The 23,071-nt window shown below is 39.0% G+C and overlaps 1 protein-coding gene across 7 annotated transcripts in view; it reads right to left on the bottom strand.

Annotated features, from left to right (window-relative positions):
* Nucleotides 1-23,071, bottom strand: part of tnika (TRAF2 and NCK interacting kinase a) — an 88,145-nt gene that overhangs the window by 55,559 nt on the left and 9,515 nt on the right. For all 7 annotated transcript variants that reach the window (XM_079875848.1, XM_079875845.1, XM_079875846.1 and 4 more), the window contains exon 2: nt 17,077-17,142. In XM_079875848.1, the coding sequence (XP_079731974.1) occupies nt 17,077-17,142 (66 nt within the window). The remainder of the gene's footprint in view (nt 1-17,076; nt 17,143-23,071) is intronic.

Here is a 23,071-nt window from a genome sequence, read left to right as displayed (position 1 = left end):
ATGTGGGGTCTGTAGATTTATTTGAATGTTTCTGAAAAGAATCTCTTATGCTCACCAAGGCTGCATTTATGTGATCAAAAACAGAAAGTGGGATACTGTGAGTTTTTCAGGATTCTTTGAGTAGACAGTTTGAAGGAACTTTATTTCAAACTGAAATCTGTTGTAACATTAACATGTCTTTACTGTCTCTTTTGATCAATTTAATGCATTTTTACAGAATACATTATTTTATTTTTCAAAACAGTCAGAAAAGCAAAAAGGCCTCAAAGCAGCGCTTTCTCCTACAACAAAAACAAGAGCAAAGGACATTCATCTGAACGGCTTAAAAACTGCCCTGAGGTCAGACTGCAGTGCCGAATGCTTGGAATTCCAGCTCAGGTGACGGCAGGTACAGTATGTGGACTGTTTCCATACCAACATGCAGCCGGCCAAAGCTGGGCTCTGCATTGTGCTGCCAAAAGATACAAAACACACGGGCTGTTTTTCTCTGGCCACAATTCACAATCCTAAAATAAAAAAAATAAAAAAACAAGAAACCAAACTACAATAACCAAACCAAACGAGAGACAATGCTGTGGATAAACAAATCAATTATGTAAAACCGCTGGACACAAATGAAATATAAATCACTTTTCCCAGCTCTACTTTCTCTGCAGAGCAGCTTTAATTAAAAAGAGAAAAGGCAATTAAAACTGCTGCGCAAACAGCTTATGGCTGCTCAGTGGGGTCACTGTCTGTCCCCTTTTCTCTGTGTTGTTGACTCATCTGTTTGGATCTTCTCCTCCGCTTTCAGTCAGCAAAGGCTTTCCATTCTCCACACCTTTCTCCCTCCCTCTCTCTCTCTCTCTCTAGACCAGATCAATAGAAATGGGATTTATACATCATGCCTATGTGATGGATGCCTCTGCGTTAAGAGGATGGCCACATCACCCACACACCTCTCTGCCCTCCGCTCTACGCTACTGAGAAGATTCTCAACATGCTGTAATAAACCTTTGTCAGAGTAAAGCAATATATCATTTGACATGAATGAAAACCAATACATCCTTGTGCTAATTTCCTGCTATTTTTACATTCAAATTACCTTTTCTGACACCTAAAGCAATGACAATTTAATAACAAACATTAGTTTCTAGTTATACGATAGATATAGAGATAGATAGTACTGTGCAAAAGTATTTTCACCCAAAAAAATGGTTAAGCCAGTTTTTTTTATGTTTTGCTGTAGTGTGTAAGTGGGAAATATCAGTTTACATTTCCAAACATCCTTTTGCCATTAATTGTAATATTCCAGTGAGATGTTTGTATGCACAAGGAGTCTGACAACAGCCGGTTGTGCTCAACTCGGAGATTTGATCTCACCAGAGTCTGTCTGTGATTACATGAAGAAACACACAAAAAATTGACACATTGAATCCAGAAGAACGGTTTCTTGAAGAAACCAACCTGCGACGTGGAGGCAAAGAAACGCCTGATGCAAAGTGGAGGGTGGTTGCCTACGCAAAGTGAAATGATTTAATGCACAGCTAGCCGTGGATTAACCTGCTTACACCATGGTCATTTGCCAGCATTGACAACTTAAGCTGTTAATATTGATGTTTACAGCACAACATTTGACTGTAAGGGTAAAATTGAAGGTTAATTTTGTCAGTTACGGCTCGTTAACTCTAGCATTCTGCCCGCTTTGAATCAGACACAGAGATAAAGTAGTGCGTAAGATTTATTTGAATGAACTCCGCTCTCTGTGTGCTAGTGACGTATGTGTGTGTGCACTTCAATGAAAACAGCGCATTAATATCAAACTGTGATTAAACTGACTTGGAACTACCTGTGCACTAAACGGTTTTATTGCACACCTTCCAGCTGATCAGAATCAAGTATTCATATTGTGCTACGCTGTACGTCACTAAACCAACAGATCAGACAATGAGTTGAATACGCAATCTGGAATCAATTGGTTCTCGCAGGAACAAACAAGCCAAATGCCAGCCACTTGTTGGAGCTGGTTGCCACAGCAATAGTCATATTTGTATTGATTTACTGCTCTGCCCATTGTCTGCCAAAGTACTACAATGACTGGCTGGCTGTGAGGGTATGAAACATTATTCTATGCATTTTGACTTGCATTATGAAACGCAAGGTTCATGACAGCCGTTTTGAAGGCGGAAGTGTCAAATTTTGCATGCGCTATTTGTCAAGTGATGTACTCGCAGACTTCTTTTGACATTTACAATAGGATCAGCTTCTTGGGGGGGACTTTAGACGCTCCATTTTTCATCCGCCGCAGCAGAAAACGAACGCTGAGCGAGGCGCATTTTTCACTTAGCACGCTGCTGGACATCCACGGGGACAGACGTGCACTCAAAGACAGCATTTACAGCAGCCGGATCGGACTTGGAACAACTAATAGGACAAATAACCAAACCCACTTTATATACAAGAGACCCACAGGACCTTGAAATGGTAGATAGTGTGGAGGAGATGTCATCCTATAAGCAATCCCAGAAATGCCTCTTTTCCTCTCAAGCAGTGTTGGAGGTTATATTAAGTGATCTAATCAGGCTCCGCTCCCCAGTCGTCATCTGGAGCCCCTCTGCAGCTGGAGGGCCCAGAAAGGCCCCAAAGTGGCTGTTGAAGGCTCATTCGCACCTATCCAACAAATGTACTTCAGGTGATGTTTTTGGTATTTATACTAAGCAAGCACAACCAGACAAGCACACTCACACTGTAAATAGAGGGAACAAATGATGTTAGTAAATGTTACTTTTGCAAAATAAGCTCTTGTACTGTATATAGTAAATACAGACATGGCTAAAGGGTGAGTGCCTTTAATATCGTGTACTACAGATACTACTACATAATAAAAACTATATTAAGACTTTTCTTTATATTAAGACTTTCTCAATTTCAGGGACACACCAATTTTACAATTATGCCACATACAAGCAATAATTACTTCCATCGACTGATATTGGAAAGAATAACCGTCTGATAACCGATATGGTGACAACAACAATATATTTATTACATTTTAATTATTAAATTATTAAACTAATCATTCTATAATTTCTCCTAATTTACTCCTCCTTAAACAGCTTTGGGGATAATGGCTTTTTTTGAGGATAAACTTTTTCTATGGCATAGAGCAAAGTGACAAACTTGAAACACCACAATAACATACTGTGGCTAGATTCAATTTACAGCATAATTCAATCCTCTTTTCTGGTCAGAGGGCAGCATAGAGCCCAGCTAATCCAGGAGGAACTCAAGGTCTGGTGGGAGCTGAAACACCTTCAGTACTCTATACCAGCAGGGTCAGTACCAGACAACAAAACAAAACACTGTGAAACCTTTAGTTTTAGTTTTGGCCGTTCATTTACACGACAACGGTGTTTTGAAAATGGGTTTCAAAGTGCATGGTTTTGAAAGCGATGCCTTTACAGTCTCCATGTAAATAACAAAAATGTGAATTTGTGAAACGGTGACGACATGCGCATGCGTATTACATGTTCGCGAGGAGGTTCTTGACAGTGACATCACCAACTACTGGCCTGGCATGCATAAAACAGCCTTTATATTCATTTTTGCAGATCAGTGTGAAAGGAGATCGTTGTCATCTGTTTTTAGTACATCGTTGTGTAAACATACCTTTACAGAGCAGGTATTGTGGAATTCACAGGGCAGACTCCATGAGGGTTCCACACAACAACAACACCCACTTTTAAAACACACGGGACGGGTGAACAGGAAATTCCTGATGAGACCGATTTGCCGTTATCACAGATCTCCATTATCCCAAACCGTATAGACACAAGACATGACCGTACTACCAAAAACGGCACGGCAGGGTGACCCTTTCTTGGCATGTAATGAATGCGCTTGCAGAGGGAAAGCTTTCTCTGCGTGACTGTTTAGTTATGCGCTCTTGTGTCTGGAGCTCATGTCAGAAGCCTCTGAGGAAGACAGGCTGCAGATGAGGTTCCTGTGCAATACCCTGCCAGCAGGCCTGTCAAACAACCAACATGATGTCTGCAGGTGGGGAGAGGTGGCCTGTTCGGACAGATGAGGGAGAGAGCGAGAGGCAGGCTGAGAAAAGCAATGACATGCTTCGGCAGTCCTGGGAGGTCAACGGAATGATGGAATACATTTACATAGCCGAGGCACTCTGCCCTAGAAGAGTACAGAGAAAAGGTACAGAAGAAAAGCAGTGTTTCCTTTCCCACCAGTGAACCAACAGCAACACTGAAAAAGAAATTCAATTTGTGAGCTTGAAATCTAAATTTAATATGATTAAAAAAATAATAATTAATAAATAAATAAATAAATAAAAAACACCACACAGTGAAAGAAACCAAAAACAATATTCACACAAACACATAATTCTATTGAGTTGTCTTTGCTGGCTGCACATGACATCGAACACACAGCGCCATTATACTGTAGTCTGATTCAAACTTGTTTGCATCAAGGACGATAACTATAAAGTTTTAATAATCATAACTCAATGAGAATAATAAGGAAGTTCACACCACTATAACAACTATAACTACAGAGGAACGATATTGTTTGAATCACTTTCAGAACGATTTTTTTTCCAGCTGATGACAGTTAAAAACATTGACAGCCAATCACAATCCATCCTGCCCCCAATCCTGGCCACTAGCACGATACATTCCCTGCAAAAAACACAATTCAACTGAAAACTGTGGAACAGATTGTGCTAATATGATGTTAACAGCCAGACAAAGATGAAGATGAACAGTGACTGAAGTAAAAGGAAAGTAAAAGGAAAGTGTCATCAGTCGATTAGGGGTCAAATCTGCAGGCATGGTGGTTATCTGAAGGCTTGAAAGGGCCAGACCTAAATAGCTTTTTAAAGACAGTGAATATTGATGGGAAACGACGGGAGAAGAAGAGAAAGAGGAGGAGGAGAGGAGCATTGAGGTTATTGACATCAAGCTCTGCTAATTGAACCTTGGTTGGCGATAAGAGATCTGGAATGGCAAGACCGTTAAAATGGCCTCAGGGGAGGCAGGGCATAACTGGGTTAATGGGCATCAAATCTGATGTGGCCTTCAGTGCCAGGTGGGTTAGTGCACCACACACACACACCTGCCATCTCCAATCATCTACACGCATCTATATAAAAGCATGCAACACTTATAGTGTGCATCCAAATTCTATGCTACAATTCACAGATTCCACACATTTGACCTAACAATTTACATTACCTTTCCAGCTGCTTTTGATTTTTGGATAAGAATCCTAAACTCCTTTTACAGAGATTGCACTCACAAAACCAATTTCTAGCCAGTTAAGTATTTTAGAACTGAGAATACAAATAAATAAAATTAACAAATGAACACAAACAAATCAAATAAATGCATACATGTTATTTATACCCTTTTATTATCAGGTTTTCCATGACCCTGGGATTACCTAAAACAAGAAATATCCTAGTTTTCCATGCCCCTGGGATTACCTAAAACAAGAAATATCCTAGTATTCCAGTACTTTGTTACTTCGTCTTGCCTGAATTTAAAATGAGGAAATTCAAATCTCTTTTTTTTTGTTGGCCTGGTGCTCAAGCAAACAGAGCAGATTCATGTCCAGCCTGCAACATATCCTGATTCCATTCCCCTTATCTCTACCCTCTACCCATATTGCTTTCTTTTACTTGCCACCATCCATTAAAAAAATTAATAAATACCATACAGCAGCTAACACACAATTCACAACACAAACTGTTTCCTCCCACCATTCCCACACTCTCAGATCTTTACGCCTGGCCATGAATGCTGCAATTCAAAGGCAGTGTGAGCAGAAAGCTATACACAATGGTGGCTGTCATCTCTCACAAGATGTCCATTTAAAAAGCTCGGATTTACTGTACATCTCAGTCATGAGACGTCATTAATCACACGTTACAAAGCCCTGCATACAACACAAGCCCGCCTGTGTTTAACTCATTATCCAATACCGGCAAGCAATGACTTACAGTCGCCAGCCTGACCCGACCTTGGCCAGAGAAGAAGCGTCTAGTGTCTTTTGCACAAAACTGGGATTAGATTTGTGGTTTTTATTATGGTTAAGTGTGGAATCTAGAGAGAAAAATCTAATCTAATCAGGATCAGTACAAAACAACCCTTTATACTCTGGTTAAAGGCATGATATTCACAACAGCATTCTGGTTCTTTGACCTACAAGGACGAAGAGTTGTTAATTTATAACCTTAATGTGTGTAATGAAGGCGAGAGTCAGTCCTGATGCATTTTTAATGTAAATCCATTTGACCTGGATTAGCGTTATGATGAAGAGTGCACTGTGCGAAGCTTAAAATAGCAATTTATTAAAATTACTCCATAGTGTCGGTGAGAAACCGTCATGGCAGGAAGTCAGAGAAAAGGTGGTTGTACCTCTGCTTTGCTATTCAAGAAAGCAGTTTGCTTTGAAGTCTTGAATCCTTCTACGCAGAATGAATACAGAAGCTCTAATGGCCGATAATGTGAAGTGTTCTACCCTGGCCACGACTCGCCTCACGTCATAATGCTTAGCTTGTTTTCAGCTGAACAGTACATGCAAACACACATGCACTCAAACAAACGCACTTATGCTTAATGAGATTAAGCCGGGAAAGCATATTGATCGCTGCGATGACGTGTTTCTACTCCACATTTGTGTCAAGACTGTTCTTACTTGCAATCTTAAGAGAAACATCAAAACACTGTCTCTGAGACACAACTGCTGAGTCCTGCCACTGGAACTACATCAGTGGTTAGATGTTTTTTTTTTGTTTTTTACATCACAAAAAACTGACAGTAAGTTCAGAATAACATACTACAACCCTACAATCACCATTTTTTGTAGTATGTACTATGTACAGGGTTCCCACTCTAAACCAAATGTCAAATTCCCTGACTTTTCCCTGACTTTCACTGACTAAAAAGATGAATTTCCATGACCTATAATGAACGGCAAAATGTGAACGGCTGCGAAGTGCACCCTCACCCATATTTGATAGCTCAATAGTAGTTTTACAAACTTTACATTTAGCTTTTCTGTCGTCTACTTTTAACACCCAGTCTTTAAATTGTTCATTTTGTAGCCAAAGCTCTTGAAATTTACATTTTCCTGGCATGTTTGCCTTAGTCGAATGCAGTCACCTGTACCTGTTAACTAAGTGATTTCCAACTGGGTGGGAAGGGAATAAATATGGCGCTCAAAATAGCCTAAGCACAACAATACAGAAAGATGTGAAACAGTGCGATTAAAAAAAATCGGTATAGAAAAATTACATTTTGATAAATGGAAACTAAAATTTAAAGCAACAAACTAAATTCCCTGATATTCCATGACTTGGACAAAAAATATATGAAATTCCCTGACTTTCAATGTCTGGAATAGACCTTTTAAAATTCCATGACATTCCAGAAATTCCATGACCCATGGGAAGCCTGTATGTATACTATGCAAAGTACATAAATTAAAATTTTCATTAAACCAATGGTTCTCAACCTCGAGGCTAGGGCCCACTAGGGGGCATCAGCAAATTTTCAAGGGGACTCCAGTCCAGATGACTTTAAAGATTAATTTAAAACGAGACATGGCATTAAAATAAGACAAAACTAAAAATTCTAAAGAAGAACCAGGTTCTTTTAAAAAAAAAAAAAAATGAAAAGGTGTGAGTTCCAGACCTGGAAAAGTCATGTTAATACAATCTTAAAAAAACATGGGAATATTTATAATGAATATACATTTTTCTAGTTATGTCAAGCTCTAAAATCTTTTTATCAGGTAGAAATAGTCAATACAAAACATTTTTTAAATCCTTATCCAGTAAATCACAAACAAAAGCAGGCCTTAGAATATTGTTGTGGACAATGGTGAGCATTAAAGTTAAAGAGGTTGAGAACCACTGGATTGAGACAGGATTAATAATGCAAAACAGGATGAGAATGGCTAAATTAAGCAAGGTTGTGTGAAAACACTGTCTGATACTACTGTTAGAAATGTTTTCCACATTTAATAAATTGAATAAATAATAATAGGCGGTGTACAATGTCAAATCAGAACAAGAAACCACTGCACAATCAGAACATTATCGATATCTAACATTTAATATTGTGAAGCAGGACTTTGGACCAATTAAAATTCATGGTTACTCAGCTACCTAGTATTATGCCACAGAAATAGAAATCAAGCAAAAATGTCAACCGAAAATCCTGTCACTAATGGGCTGGGGCTTACACAAAGGAAAAATTGTAAATTAAAACATTAAAACTTGTGATTGTTTGAGCGTTGCATAAATCACTATAACTGTTCAAAATATTGCTTTATATAATGATATTGAGCACTTCTGTATTAAGGGAGAGCGGTATTGACGTGGGTGACTTTTCCGCTGACATGTAAATTTGCTGGGTTTTCAGTTTAATGATCAGTCAGCAGCATATGATTTGCAGTTCCTGCAAACGAGAGCCTGGGCGTCTGGTTCATGAGCATTTGACAATAATGAAATCATCACTACTGGAAAAACCAAGTCCCACAGACACGTCGGTGTCTTTCAAGTTGAGAGCCTGCGGCTGGGAGTTGGACAGTTCAGACGCCCATCTTCACTCTTCACTGAAGCACAGACACCAGTCACAATTCAGCAACTCTCAATAAGAACAGAGATATTTAGCAGTGATACAGCACTGCACTGAAGTGACAGAAAATCCCCATGTCTTTGTGATGCATAAAGGGTGTTTACACAGTCATGGGTGTAAAGCATACCGTTTAATAAATCACATGAAGTATCAAGGTTCTTCCTTTGTGTTGTCAGCCAAAAGCAAAAATCAAAGTCAGCAAATGTCCTTCTGGCATATTTGATGAGTACTTTTCATAAAAACAAAACACTTTAAAAGGGAATGGCAAAGTCAGCATAAAAAGTGATCCACTGCATCCATCTAAGGACAACAAAATAGAGCCGAGACACTCATTGAGAAACTCAGACTTTCACCAGACTGTTCCTCAAGGTCAGCTGCCTCTGGTCTAGTCTGGCCTGTGGTTTTGCTTTCTAAATAAACTAACAATAACTGTAATTACGCATTACACACATGTATGTAAAGGAATGAGAAACAAAACACACAAACTACAAATTTATGAAAACCCTTAAAACATTTACAGGATTTAGGAGTAAAATTGTGCAAGTGCAAATTGCCCTCACCCTATTGTCAAATTATTTAAGAATAACCCTCACTAAAGTTACATTTATGCACTAAACAAGAAAAACTATTTGCGAATTTGATCTCAATTGTGCTTCTGAAATACTGTAGCTTGTTTTAAGAATATTTAGACATTTTTACTTGGAAAAAAAGATACTGATTAAGAACATAAAGCAAGTTAGCGATGCTTCATTATCTTCTGGAAAAGGTTGAGACAAACAAAAAGACAATTACTGGTAGACATCTCTCTTCATGAACTGCTCTTAACATGGTGTACGCAGGGGAAGTGCTGTGCTGGACTGGTGCAATACAAACTACTTGAGCAACCACAAACCTCATGTGACACATTAAAACAAAATAAACCTACGTGATGAACACAGTCACCAAGAAGGGAAATTGTTTCCTCTCCTCTGACTGGAGAATCGCAAAAGTCACGCACTAACAATAACACGCACACAAACACCACCAAACAATCTCCTAAATATTTTATTAGCCTCCTCGGCTTTGGCTTGAGAAGTAAAAGTGCCGTGTCATGAACAGCAGGAATTCTGTCTCACTGCACTAGCAGTACCGAATAAAAGTAGTAATGTTTTTAAAATACTAACTGTAGCTATTCCAGCAAAAGGCTTTTTCTAACCAGTAGCGATGTAACATGTCAAAAATGTAATTTTATAGTCACATGTAGGTCTACTGCATTCGAAGCTTTAGAGCAAGCAAGCTGGATTCAATTCACTCTTGTGAATCATTCGAATGATTCATGTAAAAAAAGATTTGTTTTAATTATTCAAAATGAGTGAGACGTTGTTACAAAAGTATGTTTTATACTCGAATGTTACATAAAATGTTACATAAAAGAGCCCGCTATAAATTAGAACATACAGTAGATTTAGTTTTTTAGTTGCATTTCGTGTCAAAACATTGGTTTAAGTTTAGGATTGATATCCATTGTTCATTCATAAATATATGCAAAAAAATACATTTTAAAAATACAATTATATAATTGCATACTTCCATATTGTAGAACCCTTCAATAGCCTCAGTTTACTGTAGCTGTTTCAAAACAGTATTTGACTTCAAAAGAGCTTCTTACAAGACAGACATCTATCAAATTTAGAGCTTTAAAGTTCTTGCTGGCACAGTGGCACAGGAGGTGAGGCTATCAAAACAGACCAAAGGAAAAAAAATTACATACAATCTCCTTGATCCACACTTCCAAATCAGCAAATGAAAGCGGTTGACCATGAAGGATATGGATAAAATGATTACATATTCATTTTTAATCTGCTCCTAATCTTCAGGGCGATATGCAATCTAGCCATTTAAATAATAATAAAGCATGCTGGGGGAGCAGGTGGTACACACTGCCATAAGGAAGATAAATACATGCATTCTTTATTCCATGAGGCTTCTGCCTAATTCCTGGACAACAATACATTAGTTCACCATTACTGTCAATTAAAATACCACTCATGAGTTATAGGCACCAATAAGGAAATATAAGCTTTGTTCATTCATGATTAGGAAATGTTCTTCAATAGGCGGAGAAGGGAACTCACATGCCAACAAGAAGCACTGCCTCATGCCCGAGTGCTTAGAGCATTGCGGGCTAATGCCAGGATGCACACCATCTGTCATTCAGGGACCTGTTGGTGAGGGGGTAGAGGAGCTCGGGCTGTTTAAAACTACCTCTTCCTCCTCCAGTCATGCATTTCCATGAATGGGCAAATAGCAGAGCGCAACAGAGATAGCGAGCTGCTTTAATTACTGTATCAGTGGGGCAATCGGCAGCTTAATCACCCCTCATCACAGGCCTGCCTCCAACACCACGACTGCCTCATTTGCCTTCGCCCCCCCAGGGAGCTGCCTCCAACACATCCTAGTTAGACACAAACTAAACCAAGGAAGCAAAACCAACATTCTTCCTCCACCTCCTCTTCGGTTCCTCCATGTCTTCGTTGTTCTCCACCGCCTCTCCCATGTTATCGTGGCATGAATTATTTACAGGGTAAGAATTGTAATTAACAAGGCTTCCCCGCATGAGCTCATCATTCCCTCTAGTAGAATTTTAGCAACAGGCAACATACACAAGCAAATATGTGTGTTAGAGCAGAACCTCAGCACTGAAAAGCCCCATGAAATATTCAGCGGGCTCTGAGGAAGAGCTTTAAATTATTCAGATTTAACAATCTTTTCTATCTTCAGAACTTCTAGCGATTCGACATCACTATATATAAAAGTAGTAGCGTGTTTAACCACATAAGAAAGTCAGATGAAGAAAAAGAGAAATATGTATTAGAAGGACAGAAGTTCTGTTTCTGAGAACTGTGGAATAAAGGGAATTAACTTACAAAGAGGAGGACAGAATGAGAACGAGATTAAATGTGTTTTTTTTTTAAGAGCAAGATTGATGGTTGTAGGCCAGAGCTAATAAATCTAACTGCAAATTGTATCCCCCATGATGATATAAATACAATGAGACTGTCTAGAAGGATGTTTCAGCATTAGACCACACAAAGAAAGAGGGGGAAATAAAGAAGAAATCCACCCAGAAGCTCTTTCAGACAAATTTTAGGAACATTTATTTCATCTCAAAGGTCAGGCCTTTTAATTTGTAGTCTTTCAAAAACTTTACATACACTACTAGTCAAAAGCTGATCTACTTTAGGAGATACAACGAATAAAAGTACTAATAAACAGAGCACTACCCTTCAGAACAAAAGGTTACATCATGAGAAACAGGAATTGGGTAGTTGATGCATAACGTTTTTTTAAACAAGATTTTTCAAAGTACAAATCATAACAGTTGATATGATCTCATAAAAGTTGATATGACAGTTGATATGATCTCATAAAAGCTGGATGCCTAATAATTATAAAATAATTAAAATGCTGTTTAAATAGCTTTAAATGGAGTATATCAAATCCACATTCCACACCACAGGACATGTGAACCTCACTAAAAGTAGTTTATGTCAGCTACTCAAATTCAGTCAATTACGCCATGCTTAATCACACAAGTATGTGCAACCGTTATTAACATCACGGGCTGAACACACTTTCCTGTATGGGCACGGTTCTGGTAAAATACGTTACAGAAAAACAACTACCTAGTTTCCCTTAGAACAAATGTCGTTCTTTGGGTGACTTCAAAGTCTCCAGTGGACCATCTGGTTGGTGATTTAGCAAGGAGACTTTGTTTCAAGAGTTGGTTTTTGCCAAGGACAAGTATAGGCATGACAAACCACACCCCAACATATTAAACATTTAAAATATGATGAATAAAATTAAGAAAATCTTTAATATTATTGTTTAATCTGGTCATGATTAATCTGTGAATATAAAAATGTTAATATTAAGTCTCTAAAATGAAACTAATCTAAATATTTAGGCATGTTTAGCAGCATATTAACCCTCAAATTAAGAGGGCAACATAGACATTATGACTAACACATAGCAGTTTTTATATTACTGATGTAATTCTGGAATGTAATTATAACCAGCAAAGCATGGAAAATAGGATTAGCTGTAAACCATATACATGTTTATTATATTATTATTACAAATATATTTACAAAGAATAAAATGTATACAAAGACACGCTTACAATGTCAGTTAATCCTTTTCTACATTTGTTTACAATTTCCTTCTTGGGATGACAATAAGTGACTGAAATTGAATGTTTAATGATCTTAGTTCTTAAATAGGATAGTTAATAAAATTTAATGTTTGTATTTTTTCAATTTCTGAATGTCTACTTGAACACTTGGTACTGCTGTCAGATATATTAAAAATATTGCTCTATTTTGTTTTCTTTTTTTGCTGGCTTTACTCGTCTTGAATGATTACCTACAATTTTGATGAATTGTTTACTTGGGAAATAGTAAACAATTGCAACTTTTTATATAAAGATTGTGCTATCCAAATTGTTGTTAAAAATTACAAAATATTACTGGCTGAATCAGAACATAAAGAGAAAGAGAATATCTTGGTTTCTGTCTTTGGATAAAGAGACCTAATTATTCAACAAAGGGTGCACCATAAATTAGCATGCCATCAGTGTTGTGGAATCTGGACCAAAGTCTCTCAGTCATGTTTATAGCAGACATCACCCTACAGACCCGAAACCGACACAGATATACAAGCTCGGTAAGAATCTGAGTCATCGTCAGCTGACACAACAACATAAACCAACAAGGCAAAAGCGTTTAGTTCTGGTATTGTGGCTCCACCCAGGATCATCACCCTCATGAGCTGCATGAGTCAATGTGACATGATGTGGTTTATTTCAACTTCAACGGGCATTATTCTGACCCGTTTCAAAGGCTCTTACGTGCATGGGGAAAGGGGAATCGTAAAACTGCATTATAATGGTCTAATAAAAAATAAAAAATAAATGTAATGCTGGAATTTTATCTAGGCTGCTCACAAACAGATGTAAATGAGATTATCATGCAATCCAAGCAAGACATGGTGATGCTTGATTTAACACAAATGACTTGACATTTTCCTGATTATCTGTGAAAGACATGAGACTGTCAACAAGATTCTTATCTCAAATTATAAGTTCAATGAAAGTTCATTGCTTGAAAAAAAAAACTTCGAACAAGATTTAGAAATATTAGACAAAAACAACAACACACATATTTAACATGCAGGCATTAATCTGATTGCCACATATTGTGACAAAGAATAAGACAGAAATAAAGAAGAATAGAAAAGAAAAAAGGAAAAAAGAAAAGGAGTTGAGAGCTTTTCTACACAGATCTTTAGAGCTGGTGCCTCTGCTCAGACAAGGTGTCTCTACTGCACAAGAAGACATTTAGATAGAGATATTTTTATCCCGCAGCAAAGCCAAAAATAGGTCAATGTCATCCAAAATAACTCGAGAGCACCAGGATTCTGCTCTCAGGTGAGCCACTGCAGTTACTGAGCCACTTTCAGAAGTGCCCACATCTCTTTTTGTCCAAAGAGCTTCTTCTCCTGCAACAAAGGTAGTACTGTCCCAAGCAGAGCTGAAATGAAAATCTTAAGGCAAACAAACTCCTCAACATCAACTAAACCTCAATTCTCCTTCAAGGGTCCTGATCCAAGTGGGGACCTAAAGCCTCTTCTGTGTCGACACTTTGGACAGGGCAGCAGGCCTAAGTAGACAGCACTGTTGAGAGCTATGTAAAAGGGTATGAGGGTGCTTGTGAGCACCCATAAAAGCCATGAAATGAGACATACAACCCTAGATCTCTTATTTTGATATCTTTAGGACTCATCCTGAGATGTGAGGGGAAAAATAGGAGACTTTAAAAACAAAGAAATAATAATAAAATAAAATAAATAATAATAATAATAATAATAATAATAATAATAATAATAAATCATCATCATCATCCGTTGCTGTAAAATATATGCTTTTTTTTGGTCTCCCAATATTTGAACTCCGTCAGCCTAACTCAGGATAATAAATTGCTGTCCCATTTTTAGTTTTCTTTGAGACCGCTAACTACAGCTGTCCTGGTGAACTTGAGCTAAGAGGAAAAAAAGAGGCATAGTATAAGCTATGAACAGACAGGGTCTATAAAAAGACAACAACTATAAACCTATTAAGTAGCATGCAATTCAGCTATATCAGATCCTGTCTGACCAACCAGTATATTTGTGAGTCTCAGATAAAAAGACAGACAGAGATGGAGGAAGGGGAAAAACAGAGATGGTTGTCTGTCACTGGATGTGACAGAATGGAATTAGTGACCCACACCAAAATGCAGTCTCAGTGTAGGAAAGGTGGTGACAGTCAGACCTCAGGGATACGTCTGCGGACTTGTCTTTCCAAGAACTGGAGGAGCTGCTGCTGCTCTATTATGAATGAGATGATGAAAGGTGCTCACTGGAGGTTGTGTCTCACCAGGCAGATCTTACATCGACTGCCTGTGGACAGCCGAAATGACCGTCCTACACTTTCTTACACAGCATACAATCTCAAAACAATAGGACAATACATGTTAGCATCAGGTTTTCTGAGCCAACAACCTTTTAATAAATGTTTACTTGCCCTGGCGACAACTTCACCTGCCCTGAGGCTAAACTGAAAAATTCTGCTAGTTTTAGCGACAGTTTTAAAATTAAGTGTCTGAACCAGGAGTAGCCAACCCTGCTCCGGGAGGACAACCTTTCTGCACACTTCAGTTCTAAACTTGCTGTAATACACCTGCCTGTTAATCTCAAATAATACTGAACACCTTGGATTAGTGGGTTCAGGCATGTTTGATTAGGGCTGAAGCTAAACTCTGCAGGGCAGCCCTCCAGGAACAAGGTTAGCTACCCATAATCTAAACAGATTTCTTTACTACAGGGGTAGCCAACACTGCTCACGGAAGTCTACCTTCCGGCAGACTTCAGTTCCAACACCTATCTGTTACTTTCAAGAAAATTCTGAAAACCTTCACTAGCTAGTTTAGCTGTATTTGATAAGGGTTGGAGCTGAACTCTGCAGGATCCAGGAGCTACCCCTGCTTTACTAAGTCACATTTCCAACCAATAACTTGGCACTCAAAATGAAATAAAATTGAAAAGGTGTTTAAACCGACTTTGCATGACCCCTTGTTTGATTATAAGCAGGGGTTGTCCAATCCAGCTCCTGGAGGGTCACCAGCACCAGCCTACATTAAACACACCTGAACCTAATCAAGGTCTTTAGGATTACTAAAACATGCAAGCAGGTGTGCTAGAGCCAAACTCTGAAGGACGTTGGCCCTCCAGGAGAAGGATTGGACATCCCTTTTCAAGAGAAACTCTACGCTAATGCAAACTGTATCAATGGTATAAATGCTGCACCGGCTCAATTGGGTAAGTGATAGTTTCATGAACAGGTTCGAATCCCTCTCACACAGCCCCTGAATCATCATGCCATTCTTACTTTCAAAAACTGACTAGATGGACTGATGGCATTTTGCAGTTACCTTCATAAACACAAGGACTGAATGACCTTCACTTCCAGTAGGCCTTGTCGATCTCATTTTAACAGTTAGGGTAAAATAATTCCCCGTGCCGTATGGATCCAAAGCAAGGGACATTAACGATAGTGCAGAAAGGTGTAGCTGAAGTGGATGAGATGTGCTTATAGTACACCAACCCAGGTTCATCCTCGCACACCTGTGCACTCAGTCCTGCTGTGCATGTCTGAGACGTGAAGGGCAAACTGGAGCGACAGAAGAAAAGCAGAAAGCAGCAGAGCGGAAGAGATTCACCCCCCCCCCCCCCCCCGTCTGAGCACAGATCGTCTTGCTCCACAAATCTGTTAACGTGTGTGTCTGTCTGCAGCTTCAAGGCGAAGATAGACGCATGCACATCAGACACTCTCTTATCACATTCCACCCACTAAAGAACTTCTTTTAGGCTCTATCTGCTAACTCCGGCATAGAGCCAACTCTCATCTCTCTTCCTCCACTGCTTCCCCCACTATCTCATGGCCACCCCTCTCTTCGTTCTTGCCTCCTCCTCCTCCCCAGCATATGTCCTGGTTCCGCAGCATGGAGCAGCTTTGTGGCCACATGCTGTTCTGGTGGGCTGTGCAAGGACCTGGTCTGACTGAACTGTTTAATACTCTGGAGATCCCCCAGCTCATTTCTGGGCTACAGGGAAAGTTCACCCAAAAATCAACCTCACCCTGTAGGACTTTCTTTCGTGGAACAAAAAAAAAAAAAAAGAGTATGTTAAGCAGACCATTGATGCAGCTCTCTTCCATTCTGATAAAAGTCAATGGTGACCGTGTCACGCAGAGTTGAATTGGTAGCCTCACTGGGCCCCAAGCATAAGGGAACCACGATGTGCAAACAAAAATGATGGAAAAGTGATTATTTACAAAAATAAAATGAAAGTTTCTTACCTTGTACACCTGACCATATGTGCCATTGCCCACGAGTTCCACCAGCTCAAATATTCCTGCAGGATCCTAAAAAGAGCAGAGTTTATGGTCAGCAAAAGTACAAGCACACGTGTCAATAATACTCTGATTGCATAATCGAGGTATTTGTGACATTTCTTTATTCGCAACTCATTTTACATAATGTCCTGTATCTACAGTGAAAAAGTATTAATAAATTTTTTTTTACAAAAAATAAGGATTTTATCTATCAGGACCTAATTGAAGATGGGGGGCATGGACTTCATATTTATTAGTAGAGGAAGGGTTAAAAAGTAAGACTTGACATCACCCAGAAAGGAGAGTTGTTGCAGAGGCAGAGCAAATAAATGGAGACAGTTTGTTTTATTACAATGTGCACTGATGAATCATTCACAATAACAACAGGAACACATATCAAGTAAATAAACTGTGATTCCATGTTGACTTTAATAAACAACACACTGTTTCCAGCAGCAAGTTAATTGCTTCTCAGCTCACACAAACACAAAAACCCCTGGTGTCCTCCATCACACAACTGTTGCTGTGTACAATCTCTCATGAGCAGCACCCAACCAAGTGTGAGATTCAAATCCAACACTCCATCTAACACCTAAATAAAAAAAAACACAAAATAAAGGGTCAATGTAGACAGAAAGGACAAGCCATATTGTTGTGCCATTCTTCACCCAAACACCACCTGGTTGAGTTTGTGACCCTAAACCTCAAAAGCTTGCTCACAATCACCAACCGTTGTCCGACAGAAAGCGGTTACAATAAAACGGTGAAAAGGGAGTGATATCTTTAGAGATGACATTGCTCTAAGGATAAAATCAGTATTGTGTGTATGGATGTTTTCTGTTGTTACCGCTCCAGTGAGAACTACTGACAGACGGTGAGACTTCAAACTCAGACAAAAATCAACCGTCACATCATACATGGGTGGTGTTACACACAATGTGACTCATTTTCAAGACCGCACATACCCTGGTCTTAATAGACCTTATGCGCCAGAGAAACATGTGCGCAAGCCATCTTTAAAATGTTGTCTTTAAAATATACAGAGCTACTGCAAAATGAAAGTTCAATGGCATCGCTGTCAAAGAGTAACTTTTGAATGCTAGTGTATTTTATATATATATAAAATATATACATATATGTGCATATATGTGCATGTGTGTGTGTATATATATCTCAGGCCTATAAATCAATTAAACTTTAACTATGACATTATGCTATATGAAAATCTATATGTGCGTGTGTGTGTGTGTGTGTGTGTGTATATGTGTGTATTAGGGGTGTAACGGTACGTGTATTCGTACCGAACCGTTTCGGTACAGGGCTTTCGGTTCGGTGCACGTGTGTACCGAATGACTGAATGCAATATTTTGTGTGCGGAACATAGGTACATTTTCGTGTTTCCACACGAACATATTAAGTGGCGGAAGTCTCCGCGTTCAGCGCAAATCCCGCCCTGCAGCTGATTCTAATGTTTTTTCCTATTAGACATTCTCTGGTTTTACCGGTTTTACCCGTCGTCACTGTAACAATGAAATAGACTGCATGGCGAAAAAAAGCTTTTCCGCTTCGTGTGCGCCGCCGCACTCTCCGTTCCGTGGCGTGCGCGCGCGCGCGCGTGTGTGTGTGTGTGTGTGTGTGTCGGCCCGCTGCGCTCTCTGCTCAATGTTCGAGTCCGTGTTTGCGCTGCGCGTTCTGCTCTGTCGTTAACGGCCCAAACACTCCAATCATGTACCGATCACGCACTGGAAAAGCAAAGTCCGCTCAAATAAGGTGAAATTTCTCAGTAGTAACTTCGATTTCTGTTTGCTGAGCTGGTATAGTCATGCTGGCAACAATGGTAAAATGACCTGCTCTGATCACATGCTCTGGTAATAATAGCTTTGTACTATAGCTTTGGACTATATTTTATTTTGATAATTATTAAAAAAGTGGAAAAAAATTTCGTAAATTGATTGTTGATTGATTATTGAAAAATAATAATACATTAATATATTTGTTTAATATTATTTTAATATAGGGCTATTTTCTGTTCCTGCACTGTAATCATAGTTATTTATTTATATTTTTCATTATATTTTATTATGTGATATTGGTTTGAGACTGAGAGTATTTTATTTAGTGGAGAACTTTGCAGCAGTATTTTATTTCTTATTCTTTTTTTATTTTATATCTATTTTATTATATTTTATTAAAAAGTGTTTAAAAAAGTGTAAACAACTTGTTAAAAAAAGTTTATAGTAATAAACAACCTGCAGTTTAATGTTTGCATTTCTTTCCCTTACTGTACCGAAAATAAACCGAACCGTGACTTTAAAACCGAGGTACGTACCGAACCGTGATTTTTGTGTACCGTTACACCCCTAGTGTGTATGTATGTACATATATACACATATGTACACACACACACATATACATATATATATATATATATATATATATATAAACATTGCACAATATGTAGAATTCTTGAGAATCAAAACGCAGCTTATAATTCACACAAAAACGCTGATGGAGAGTACGTGGTTTGGCAGTCTGGAGATGAGTAATATCTTGTCCTTATGCTGACTTGCAAAAAGCAAGTTCACACAAGCTGCCAACCGTAGATAGTTCACACAACAACACTTGTGAAACTACATGTTAAATTGATCGGAAATGTGGCCTGTCTGTTAGCCGAGAATGTGAGGCCATTGGGAAACCAGTGCCACAAAACAACCTATGAGATGTGAGAAAAAGAGGAGTCAGATATTGCATAAATGCCCAACAATGCTTTTATCAGCAGGTTCCCATTCTGCATTTTCTGTTCTGGCAACACCTAAATCCACATCAACAGACGTGCTTTCTTAGATAATTCAGTCAACGTGTTGACCCCGTTCCTCTCTGGTGTGCTGCCAGCACTAATTCAACAGAATTATTCTTTTTCCGTTGATTTGTTTTTTTAGACCAGGCTCTAGACAGAAATAGCTCATCTAATGATGATTATTGATATTACCCAAAATTAGTAGATGGAATTTTTTAAATTGCACTATTTAGAGTAATATTAGCCGTTCAAGGTAGTATCCCTCAGGGTAAAAACTGGATCTATCAATTCTGAGTGGCTGCTGGTTGTTCCCATTACATCAGAGGGAAAAGAAATCGTGTTTATGGCCATTCCCAAACTCCATTTCACGCCAAGGTGGCCTCAACACAAAGAGCTTAGTTGAAATTGCTTCAACAACCTTCATTGTCAATGCTGAAAGATGTCTGTCTGTACGAGCTTCTGCCATTTGTAGCAGAAGCTCTTAAGCAGATCACAATCCCAAATCGAACCATATCAAAGGCATGGGGGAACTGTGATCGCATGACACTGACCGCTGACAATGAGTAGACCAAGCGGGGGGGGGGGCATTAACCCACTTCAAGCTTTCTCTTGATCTAGCCTAGATGACAACTCGCCTTGAATGATAAATATATATATTTATATAGGTGAATGCTAAAGAACACACCTTAATTTATTGTGGTTAATAGTTTCATTCTACAGCTGGTGTCTTGACTATTTTCCTTACTCAGCCCTTCTCTTTACAGAGGTCTCATGGCTCTTTCCCTCTCTCCTTCACCTCAGTCGTCTCATGCTGGGCCTGTGCTTTGTCTGACAAGACTGTCAGGACGGCCCTTTTCTCCGGCTGCATCAGCAGACATGTCAGTCACAATGTCTATGGAAATGTGTTTCGCTCTTTATTTCTCCTTCCTGCTTCTTAGAGAGGAAGAATGCACATTCCCCCTACCTTCCAATCTTGGTTCAAAAAAAAAAAAAAAGGCTCAGCGACGTGCAAACTGTCAGTGAGAGTGTGATGGGCAGAGAGGAGTTAATAACCTTGCACATCCCTCAGGTTTCTATTGTTCAAGCAAACATGAGCAGAATACCGGGTTATGGTTCCCACCGTCCAACTGACCTGCCTGACAGACAACTAACATTGGCAGCACTATGCTGAGTGGAAGGGAAAGACAGCCTGAAAGGTGTTTATTTATAGAGGCGGAGGCACAACAGAAACTAATGTACACGGTTGATGCAACTCAAGGAAAACCAGCAGCAACCGCTAGAGTTAAATATTAGCCTATGCAAATGTCCAAACTTTTTCCCCTTGTAACTGCCACTTCTGCAACATTTAAAGCGTGAACAGCTACCACAACTCTGTATTAAATGGATAGTTCAACCAAAAATTTAAACTCATAAGCTCTCACAGTCATAATATGTCCCAAACCCTGTTATTCATTAAAATCCTATAAGAGCAAATTGTTAAAGGGATAGTTCACTTTGAAATTAAATTTTGGTATGTTTTAGCTTACCTCAAGGGCATCCAAGATGTAGGTGTCTTTTTTTCCGCAGTAGTTTCAATTTTGATATTTTTAGGTCAAACCGTTCTTGTCTGTCAGTCATTTCATGCAGGTCTATGGATACTGTCTCAAAGAGCATGCACAAAGTCCAAATTAAAACAATTCCCCATCGTCCAAATTAAACAATTCCCCATCTTAAGTACACATTGATGGCCTAAGACACGAAACGAGCGGTTTGTGTGAGAAAACGAACAGTATTTATATCGTTTTTAGCTCTTATAACACAGCCGCGTCCAAATGATCTGAGGGCTCGGGCGGGTATAGATATATACACTAGATGTCGCCTTGGCTACGGTTTCGTTCCAATGAACTGCAGTAGCGAAGGCGACATCTAGTGTATACATCTATACCCGCCCGCGGGAGGGTATAGATATATACACTAGATGTCGCTTGGCTACGGTTTCGTTCCAATGAACTGCAGTAGCCAAGGCGACGTCTAGTGTATATATCTATACCCGCCCGAGCCCTCAGATCATTTGGACGCGGCTGTGTTATAAGAGCTAAAAACGATATAAATACTGTTCGTTTTCTCACACAAACCGCTCGTTTCGTGTCTTAGGCCATCAATGTGTACTTAAGATGGGGAATTGTTTAATTTGGACGATGGGGAATTGTTTTAATTTGGACTTTGTGCATGCTCTTTGAGACAGTATCCATAGACCTGCATGAAATGACTGACAGACAAGAACGGTTTGACCTAAAAATATCAAAATTGAAACTACTGCGGAAAAAAAGACACCTACATCTTGGATGCCCTTGAGGTAAGCTAAAACATACCAAAATTTTATTTCAAAGTGAACTATCCCTTTAAGGTCCAATAAATTAATCATTCTTTTCAGTTCACTGTTGGACTTTTTCAAAGAATCACTCGGTTCACAAAATTCTGAAAATGATTTGGACGAATCAAACTATTCTGTTCCTGAGTTGGCTCACTGAATCAATTATCCGTTCGTGGTTTAACGGCTAACTGGAAAGGAAGATTTTCAATAAATAATTTCAGTCTGTCAGATTTGGAATAGAGTCCATGAGTCGTGGACCACTTCATGTATTTATTTGTTTAAGCTTGAACGCTTCAGTTCCCATTGCACAGAAAGGAGTGACCACTGAGCAGCACGGTCTTCAGAAAATAAAAAAAATTATTCCACTAAGAAAGCAAGTCATACAGGTTAGGAACAACAAGAGGGTGAGAGTAAATGACGACAGTATTCATTGTTGTGTGAGCTATCGCTTTAAAGCATCATGCATCAGAGTTTATATGGAAGAGGTGCAGCTGATTTTAAACATTCAGAGCAGGTGTTTGGAGTGTCCACAATCTCTCTCTTTTCTCTTCATTTTCTGGATGATCAGTCTGCTTGACTCTGGCTCTGGATTACAATAGACGTTGTTTGCTCCAAGCATTTCATAATGCCTGAATTCCTCTGCCACACACACAAAACTATCGGTCTACATCCATATTTGATATGCCGAGGGAAAGAGCTGAGGCCCAGGCACATGTGAGCACAACACACTTTTATTCATGCAGATTATATATAGTTCGTATTTTGCTATACCACAGCAGATATAGTTGACGAGTGACAAAATAAGCAAA

This window comes from Squalius cephalus (assembly GCF_949319135.1).
Source record: "Squalius cephalus genome assembly, chromosome: 7".
NCBI lineage: Eukaryota > Metazoa > Chordata > Actinopteri > Cypriniformes > Leuciscidae > Squalius > Squalius cephalus.
This window is presented reverse-complemented; position numbering and strand designations above follow the sequence as displayed.